The sequence below is a fragment of the Coenobita brevimanus genome, chromosome 83 (genome assembly GCF_032717465.1).
Source record: "Coenobita brevimanus isolate Jiangsu-jjx chromosome 83, ASM3271746v2, whole genome shotgun sequence".
Classification (NCBI taxonomy): Eukaryota; Metazoa; Arthropoda; class Malacostraca; order Decapoda; family Coenobitidae; genus Coenobita; species Coenobita brevimanus.
In genome coordinates this window covers 14126719-14136311 of record NC_137036.1, presented here as the reverse complement: position 1 = coordinate 14136311, position 9593 = coordinate 14126719, and the positions used below count along the sequence as shown (strand labels likewise).

The 9593-nt window shown below is 46.3% G+C and overlaps 1 protein-coding gene across 1 annotated transcript in view; it reads right to left on the bottom strand.

Annotated features, from left to right (window-relative positions):
- Positions 1-8609, bottom strand: part of LOC145409940 (putative neural-cadherin 2) — a 226438-nt gene extending 217829 nt beyond the window's left edge. Inside the window, exons 1-2 of the mRNA XM_080280200.1 lie at positions 8592-8609; positions 5943-6285 (exon numbers count right to left, since the gene is read on the bottom strand). Of these exons, the coding sequence (XP_080136326.1) occupies positions 5943-6285; positions 8592-8609 (361 nt within the window). The remainder of the gene's footprint in view (positions 1-5942; positions 6286-8591) is intronic.
- Positions 8610-9593: the final 984 nt, after the last annotated feature.

Sequence of the window (9593 nt, the reverse complement as noted above, 5' to 3'; positions counted from 1 at the left end):
AACGGAAAATAATCCTTTGGTCATCCCTGTCAGCCTCCGTCGAAGGTGAAATTCTACCTGAGCGTCTCCAGGTAAAATTTCAGGTAGCGTCCCTTAATTAATGCTTCGTAGGCTGTTACAGGTGTCTCATTTCTTACCTGACACTCAAAAGGTCCCCTCTGTTTCCCTGTTTCTGTCTGCCTGTCTCTGTCTGCCTGTCTCTGTCTTTGTCTGTCTGTCTGTCTTTCTCTCTCTGTCTTTGTCTGTCTGTCTGTCTGTCTGTCTGTCTGTCTCTCTCTCTCTCTCTCTCTCTCTCTCTCTCTCTCTCTCTCTCTCTCTCTCTCTCTCTCTCTCTCTCTCATCAGTCCTTCCAATGTGATTTAATTAATTATCTACTTCCTCTATTAACCCATCTACTAAACTCTACATCTATCAAGACCACCAAAATCTATCAGTTCATCTATCAATCTATCTATCTATCTATCACTCTTTCTTTCTCTTTCACCTCCTCCTCCTTTTGTCACTGGGAATTGCATTTGCTCAGCGTCTTAAAGAAGTGGTGAAAGCAATTTTGAGATGACAATGGCAGCTGCGAAGGAGGGACGTAGTGTGATGGATTGTGACGAAGTGGTGTGTTGAAAAAAAAAGTGTGTATTGGGCAGAAACAGATAGGCTGATAAGTGTGGAGAAATATCAGTGTAATCCAAGCGCCTCGAGACTTGAAATGCTTCCTTCTTATCTTCACCAGTATTGTCATCGTAATAATAATAATAATAATAATAATAACAGTAGTAGTAGTAGCAGTAGTAGTAGTAGTAGTAATAGTAGTAGTAGTAGTAGTAGTAGTAGCAGCAGCAGTAGTAGTAGTAGTAGTAGTGTCAAAAGGTACATCGAACCCAGCGTCTGTGCGTAAGGGTCAAGAAGGGTGTGTGTGTGTGTGTGTGTGTGTGTGTGTGTGTGTGTGTGTGTGTGTGTGTGTGTGTGTGTGTGTGTGTGTGTGTGTGTGTGTGTGTGTGTGTGTGTGTGTGATTTTTACGCACGTTCCCCCTACGCTGTCAGCACCTGGAATTACCTAATTACGCCAGGTGTGATATCTCTCCCGCCTCTGCAACACTACACCCTTCAGGAATCTTAAGAAAATTTACTGGGAAAGTCGGAATTGTGATCTTACGAAAATTTACCTGGAAAATCGTGATAATGCTCTTTTTTACCTTAACATGGCCTTGATTTTCGTCCTTATGCTGCTTATTTCACGTATTTAAATGGGCCGAGAGGATAATATTACGGATCAACTTCCTGCTACAGCACTTCTTCGTGACTAGCATCACTCCTGATTTCAAGAAGGAATTTTACCGGGAAGGTCGGAATTGTCCCCATTTTACCTTGACTTGGTCCTGATTTACGTCCCTTCTGCAGCTTATTTCACGTATTACGGCTCTGTATTTTACTGCACTTCTTCGTGACTAGTATCATTCTTTAGGAGTTGAGTATGAAAATTTACTGAGAAGGTCGGAATGATACTCGTTTCACCTTGACTTGGTCCTGATTTTCATCCTTTTGCTGCTTATTTCACGTATTACGGTTCTTTCTTTTTCGTAGCACTTCTTCGTGACTAGCATCACACCTACTGGGTGCCGTAAGAGAAATACTTTGCCCTCGACAGTCGGATCTATACTCCTTTCACCTTAACCTGGCCAAGATTTTCGTCCTTTTGCAGCTTATTTCACGTAGCTCAGTAAATAATAATAATAATAATAATAATAATAATACGACTCTACTTCTTTCTATTGCACTTCTCGAGAGTGACAGAAAAGAAGAATGAATGAATGAATGATGGAAGGAAGGAAGGGAAGAGAGACAGACAGACAGATAGACGGAAAGAAGGAAAGAAAGAACGCAAAGAAGAATGAATGAAAGACAGACAGAGAGTGAGAAGAGGGAAAGAAAAACTGAAGAATGACAGCCAGACAGACATATAAAGGATGAATGAAAGAATGAAAGACAGACAAAAATAATATCACAAAATAATTATCCAGACACGTAAATCTTGCCACCATCTCAACATAGCGATAAGAAATAATGATGATGTTAATTTTTACATCACCCCCAGTCACAAACACCATTTTCCTTTTCACTTAGCTTCCCTCCTAGATAAGGGTGAAGGAGCAAACACCTCCATTCGTACGTCCACCTCCTCCTCCTCTTCCTCCTCCTCCTCTTCTTCCTCTTCCTCCTCCTCCTCCTCCTCCTCCTTCACTTCTTCCTTCATCTTCATGGTCTGCAGAATGTTCTATTATGCTGAGAGAGAGAGAGGGAGAACTTAGCGCGTGAGTGTACGAGTTTGCGTGTGTATGTATGTGTGTATGTGTATGCATGTGTGTGTGTGTGTGTGTGTGTGTGTGTGTGTGATGTGTGAGTGTGTGCGGAGGGAGAGAGAATACGTATGTGCGTTCGTGTGCAAGTCTTCGTGTGTATGCATGTCTGTATGTGTATGTATGTATGCGTATGTGGCGTGTGCGACTGCGAGGAAGGAGAGTGCATGCGTGTGCGCCTATGTATGCATCTATGTGTGTGCGTGTGTGTGTGTGTAGGGTGTGTATGTAAGCCTATGTGGTGTGTACGTGTGTATGGAGGGAGAGAGCATGTGCGTAAGTGGGTATGCGAGTTTGGGGGTATGTATGCATGTGTGTATGTGCGTGTGTGTGTGTACGTGTATGTATGTATGCGTATGTGGTGTGTGCGTGTGTGTGGCGGGGGGAGGGCAGCCTGAAGAGGATCTACGGGATTTTTCTGCCATTCGTCTGGATCAGCGCTGAATTCCCTGTACTTCTTGCCCTCTCTCTCTCTCTCTCTCTCTCTCTCTCTCTCTCTCTCTCTCTCTCTCTCTCCTCACCCAAAAAAACTCACATTCTTTGATAATTTTGCTTTGCTATACTCCTGCCACTTTAACTTGGAGGTAGGTAGATAGATAGATAGATTGATAAAGAGAGAGAGAGAGAGAGAGAGAGAGAGAGAGACGTAATAAGCTAAAATCATTAAGGAAGCGTTGTTACAAACAGCCTTTCAACTTACTTATTTTGCACTGTCATAATTACAATATGTCGTGATGAATTCCCAGATGCTCCTTGACCTGGCTTCCTCCCTGACCTAACACATCAACACAAATTAATTTCTCTTCACCTACTTCGCGTTTCCATATTGTTCAGTGCATACTATCACTCTATAGTTCTTTCATCTTAAGCTAGCCAAGTATTTCGTCCTTTTGCAGCTTATTTCACGTAGATCAGTGGCGGAAAGAGTGTTACGACTCTACATCTTTCCATAGCACTTCTTCGTGACGAGCATCATATCTCAAAGCCATCTCAGGCTACCCCTTCTCATCACAACACTGATTCATTCACGTCCCATCCTTCCTCTCAACTCTTCAATCTTTACACCACTCACCCTCCACACCCAACTGTCATCCTCCATCCTCTCCACGTGCCCAAACTATCTCAGTCTACCCCTTCTCATCACAGCACTAGTAAATTCAAGTCCCATCCTTCCTTTCAACTCCATTCTTCACGCCACTCACCTTCCGCACCCAGCTGCCACCCTCCATCCTCTTCATATGCCTAAACTATCTCAATCTATCCCTTCTCATCATGAAACTAAACCACTGAAGCCCCATTATACGTAAAGAAGCAGCTACACAGAATCGTTTGGAAGCAGGAGGAGGAGGAGAAACATCACGAGACCGAGGCACGAATAGCCAAATGGCATCTGGTTAAGCTTAGGGCCATCTGTCACGATCCTGTCATCACCTCCCCTGCACAAGTCTTGATATATATGCCACGTTAAAGACAGCCCCGATTCTCACCCCTCCCCGGCAGTGTTTGGGGGGCGCTGACTTTTACTTGCAAACCTGTAATTTTACGTATTTTCAAGGCTTTATTTCGCCATGTGGAGAGGATGGAGAGTGAGAGACTAACTGGGAGAGTGTGTGAGTGAGATGAAGGGGGGAGAAGGACGGGGAGAACGAGGGTGGAGGGTCGGAGTGGAGAGGTATATGAGAGAGAGGCGTATGTTAGGGGGATGGAGAGTGAGAGACTAACTGGGAGTGTATGTGAGTGAGATGGAAGGGGGAGAGGGACGGGGAGAACGAGGGTGGAGGGTCGGAGTGGAGAGGTATATGAGAGAGAGGGGCGTGAGTTAGGGGGATGGAGAGTGAGAGACTAACTGGGAGAGTGTATGTGAGTGAGGTGAAGGGAGGGAAAGCGAGGGGGGACCCAGGATGAGTTGGAGGGATGGAGTGGAGAGGTATATAAGAGAGGAGGATAGCAGTGAAACGGCAGGGGACAGGGTGACATGGAGGCGATTTGTTTGTGGCCATCCCTAACGGACTTAAGATGTGTATCTCTATAGTACGTTTCTTCTAACTTGGCAAAGAACCCTAACCCCTTCCGGCTAAGTCGCAGGACAGGTGTAGTCAGACTGGAGCTTTGATTTGACTAGTAACCAAGGAGACGCAGGCCTTTCTCATACCTAATGTTTACTAAATTTTATGCCGACACGACCTGGTATTTCAGCTGTGTGTGTGTGTGTGTGTGTGTGTGTGTGTGTGTGTGTGTGTGTGTGTGTGTGTGTGAAATACTTATAGTAGACCAATGCACTGAGTAGAATTGGAGGTTCGTAACATCTCTTCTTATGCTATTTATTCAACACACTTCACTTAAGCACCAACTTGTATGCCACTGAAGCGAAGTATATTGACATTAAAGTGACAGTACTAAGGCGTAATACTCAAAATAAATCGCTAAAGAGGAGGAATTAAGAAGTCTCACCCCCCCTAAATAAAACCCCACAGACTAACGAAAGAAAAAAACGATGGTATAAGTCAAAATAAAAAATGGAAAAAAAAAAATAGGTTGAGGGACTTTTTGACAGCAGGGCAGTGGAGCCGCCTCGTTATATCAGTGCCACCACGCGAAGGCCCCCCTCTCCAGAACTCAGCATCGTATTGAAAGTGCTTAATGGTGATTGTTTTTAAGTCTCTTGGTACGCATGAAAAGGAATATCTCATCCTGACTCTCTCTCTCTCTCTCTCTCACTCTCTCTACATCTCACACTCAAGACTCAGCACTATCTAAACTCAGCATCCCCTTGTCTGTCTGTCTGTCTGTCTGTCTCTCTCTCTCTCTCTCTCTCTCTCTCTCTCTCTCTCTCTCTCTCTCAATATCCCCACCACTCCATCGACAGCAGCCACACTCACTCTCATCATCCCCTTCCCCCTCCCTCCCTCTCTCTCTCTCTCTCTCTCTCTCTCTCTCTCTCCCTCTCTCTCTCAGCCCTCCTGGGTCCCCTTCACTTACACAAATGGAATGAGATTGCTAAATAAAAGAACAATACGAGGTCTGAGGTAATAGAGGCTGTTGTGAATTTGATTTCCTTCGCGTCATTGTCTTTTTGTTTTGGTCAATGATTTTTTGTTCAAACGTTTGGCTTCTTGTGTCTAATTCTCTCTCTCACTTCCTCCCCCCCTCTCCCTCTCTCTCTCTATCTGTCTATTTGTCTTTCTCTCTCTCTCTATAATTCTTCGTCTGAGTGATTTGTTGTTCTCGTCTCTGTGATTTCTAAATGTGTCTTTCCTTCCCGATTGCCTCTTGTCTTCAACTTCTCTCTCTCTCTCTCTCTCTCTCTCTCTCTCTCTCTCTCTCTCTCTCTCTCATTTCTTTACTTTGTTCTTCTTAATCCTTCCCCATGCACACTGTCTCTCGTCATCAAAAGCTTCTCTACCTTCTTCGCTTGAGTGATTTCTTCGGTGTGTGTGTGTGTGTGTGTGTGTAAAACGTTTTGCCTATTAAACTACCAACACTGGAGGGAGAAAAAGAGAGAGAGAGAGAGAGAGTTTAAAGCCAGAAAATATAATAAAACAAACCAGTGCCTCGCAACATAGCAAAAATATATATATAGTTTCTGCACACCAAGAGCTGATGAGGGTTTGTGAGAGGCCTGAAGCACTCCATTGTGGGCAAACTTTGTGGCCTGGTGTGGGGGAAAGAGTGGGGGTGTTTTGGTGGGGTCTGGGGGGGGGAAGTGTGGGGTTTGGGGTCTGTGGGGGAGTGTGGGGTTTTGGTGGGGGTCTGGGGGGGAGTGTGGGGTTTTAGTGGGGGTTCTGTGGGGAAGTGTGGGGTTTGGTGGGGTTCTGTGGGGGAAGTGTGGGGTTTGGGTGGGTTCTAGGGGGAAGTGTGGGGTTTTAGTGGGGGTTAGGGGGAGTGTGGGGTTTTGGTGGGGGTTCTGTGGGGATGTGTGGGGTTTGGTGGGGTTCTGTGGGGGGAAAGTGTGGGGTTTTAGTGGGAGTTCTGTGGGGGAAGTGTGGGGTTTTGGTGGGGTCTGGAGGGTTAGTGTGGGGTTGGGGGGAAAGTTTGGGGTTTGGGTGGGGAACTGTGTGTGGTTTTGATGGGGTGTGGGGGAGAAGCGCGGGGTTTGGGGGGAAAGTTTGGGGTTTGGGTGGGGTTCTGTGGGGGGGTAGTGTGGGGTTTAGATGAGGTTTTGGGGAGGAAAGAGTGAGGATTTGGTGCCCCTCCTTACATCAACACCCTGGCCTTGGTGGGGAGATGCAGATCGAGGAATTTCGTTTACCTGGCTGAGTACCAAGAGTGGAGATAATTTTCGCGTGTGTATCGGACGCGGAATGAGCAAGAATTTCGCGTAATGGAGTGTATCGGTCGCCAAATCGGTCGCGAAATACTTGCACTGCGTATTTGGCGTATTACGCGTATAGCGGACATAGGACGTGTCTTTGGGTGTCTGTAGAGGAAGGAGAATTGACTATATCAGACATGGGTGGCGTGTATCGAGAGAGGGACATGTAGCTTGGCGTGAGGAAGATGCTGCTAATGGTTGAAACAGGTGGTACCACTGCAACAGCTGGTCCAGGGAGGCGTTGACGGAGGCAGGGTGAGGTAGGGAAGGGTGAGGCAGGGAAGGGTGAGGCAGGGGCGAGGCAGGGAGAAGGGGGACCGGTAAGGCAAGGCCAAGTGAGGGAGTATAGGGTGAGGAAGGAAGCTTTGAGAGAGTTGTAGAGGGGGCAGGGTTGGTAAGGGTGGGGGGAGGAAGGGTGGGGTGAGGACGGGTGGGGTGGGGAAGGGTGGGGGTGGGAGGAAGAGTGGGGAGACGAAAAACAGAAATGATTTGTAAGAGAAATAGTGAAACAGTGAAGGGCTATTATCTCAACCACTTCACACCACACCAGCCGTCACCCCGTCACCCCTCCACCCCCCCCCACCCATCCGCCCACCCTACCACACACCCACTCCCGCCCAATTATCTTCCTCCTCTTCCATGCCCCTCCCTGTCATTCTCCCTCCCTTTCTCCGTCTATTAAAGCTTTACTCTTGGTTCACATTCTCTCTCTCTCTCTCTCTCTCTCTCTCTCTCTCTCTCTCTCTCTCTCTCTCTCTCTCTCCTTATACATTTACGTCTATCCCTTCCTACTTTACTTCCTATATCTCTTCTTCCTCCCTTGCTTAAGTTCTGCTTCCCACCACACCACCACCACACTACCTAGCATCCGTCACTACACATCCTCTCTCGTTTCTCTACTGCCACTACAATTGGTTCCGTATCACTCACACTGCCATTCACTCTGACACACACACACACACACACGCACACACACACACAGAAAGAGAGAGAGAGAGAGAGAGAGAGGCGGTATGACTCACGCTCCCGGGAATATCAGTCTATCTTTATAATTCATTCCTATATCCAAATATCTATCCTCTTTATAAAAGATTTTTGATGATTTGGGGAATTTTGATAATGGTTTTCTATCTATCTGTCTATCTATTGCCAGACGCCTCAATCCCGCAAAGGGTGGCCACAAAAAAATCGCCTCCATGTCGCCCTGTCCCCCGTCATTTCACTGCCCTGCTCCCAGCTCACACCCCCCTCTCTCATACACCTCTCCACTCCATCCCTCCATCGCATCCTTGGCCTCCCCCTCCCTCTCCCCTTTTCCACCTCACTCACACTCTCCTCGTCAGTCTCTCACTCTCCATCCTCTCCACATGGCCAAATGGCTGTCTTTTATTTGATTTTTGAGAACAGGAGAGGAATGGAAGACGCTAGAATATGATGGAAAGGAAAATCACTATGAATGGATGTGTGAGAACTTTTTCATTCTCTCTCTCTCTCTCTCTCTCACGGTAACCTGGGAGAGACGAAGGAGGTGGAGGTGGGGTGGAGAGGGGTAATGGTGGGGTTGACTGGGGTGCTTTGGGGTAATATTGAGAGGTAGGGTGGCGTAAGCAGGGGTTGGACTGGGAGGGGTGAGGTTATGGAGTGGGGTAAAGGCCTGATTATCTGGATGTATGGGGCGAAAAAATAAAGAAATATCATCAAACTGAGCACCATAACAAAAACAGTAGGTAAAACAAGGCAAAAAACACAAGAAAAGGGCTATTTAATGAGTCTACTTTAGTTTACCTTACTCCATCATAGAAAGTGGTACCCCGCCCTTGTATGTAAGAAAACGGAGCCTAGCAGGGGAGACGAAAGTAATAATGTTTCCTTCATTTACATGTCTCCGGACACACGTAAGATTAAGCTAGAGGGATTAAATTGCTCACAGGAATATATTTAGCCATTCTCACACAAAAATCATGGAAACGCTCCTTCTAAAAGCCTCAAAAAGTGCTGTATTAGACCTCACACCCTCTAGAAGTTAGCCAGACAGACGAACGTGGCGAAAAATTCATAGGCACAGGAAAAGTAGAAGAAGGCCTAGTTAGAAGGGAGGAAAGGTGTACTCAGCCACCCCTACACACCCTCTCGCCTGTGTAATGAGGTATGTGGCACCCGTATCGAATCTAAGAGTCACCTTCATCTGCGTAGGGGACGGTAACCTCATCCTCTTCGTCGTCTCATCAAATTCGTCACGTAAAGCAAGCCTCACGAACTATGATGTGTGTGTGTGTGTGTGTGTGTGTGTGTGTGTGTACCTCTTTGCCCTCGTACACCCTTCCTACGTTCCCAGACGAAGAAAAAAGAAATATTTGTGAAAAATACAAAATAGGAGGAAGGGAAAGAGGAAAAGGTAAGAAACTGAGAAGGAAATTGAAGAAAAGACGAGAATTGTAAATTAAATCAACTCGGGCAGAGAGAGATAGAGAGAGAGAGAGAGAGAGGGAGGGGGGGGGAGAGAGAGAGAGAGCCTGATCAAGTGGATAGGAGACCTTAGAGAGAAGGATAAGAGCGGGAGATGGGATTACAGTGAAAGAATGCAATGCTGTCTGGAAGAGGAGCCTGTTCCTGTCGCTGTCTGTCTGTCTGTGTGTTTATGTCTCTCTCTTACACACACACACACACACACACACACACACACACACACAGTAGTAAATCTTTATATGTAAGTCCACAGCAGAGTAGCAGGCTAGTCCCATCCCTTATCATTATCATTATTATTATTATTACTACTACTACTACTAGAACTACTACTACTACTACACACACACATTAACACATCCCTAACCCAATAAACACCATAACATCAAATTTCCTTCCATTTTCCTAAAGTTCCGGGACAGACAACGAGGAAATAGGCAGGAAAAACTCCTTCCCTGATTAAATTC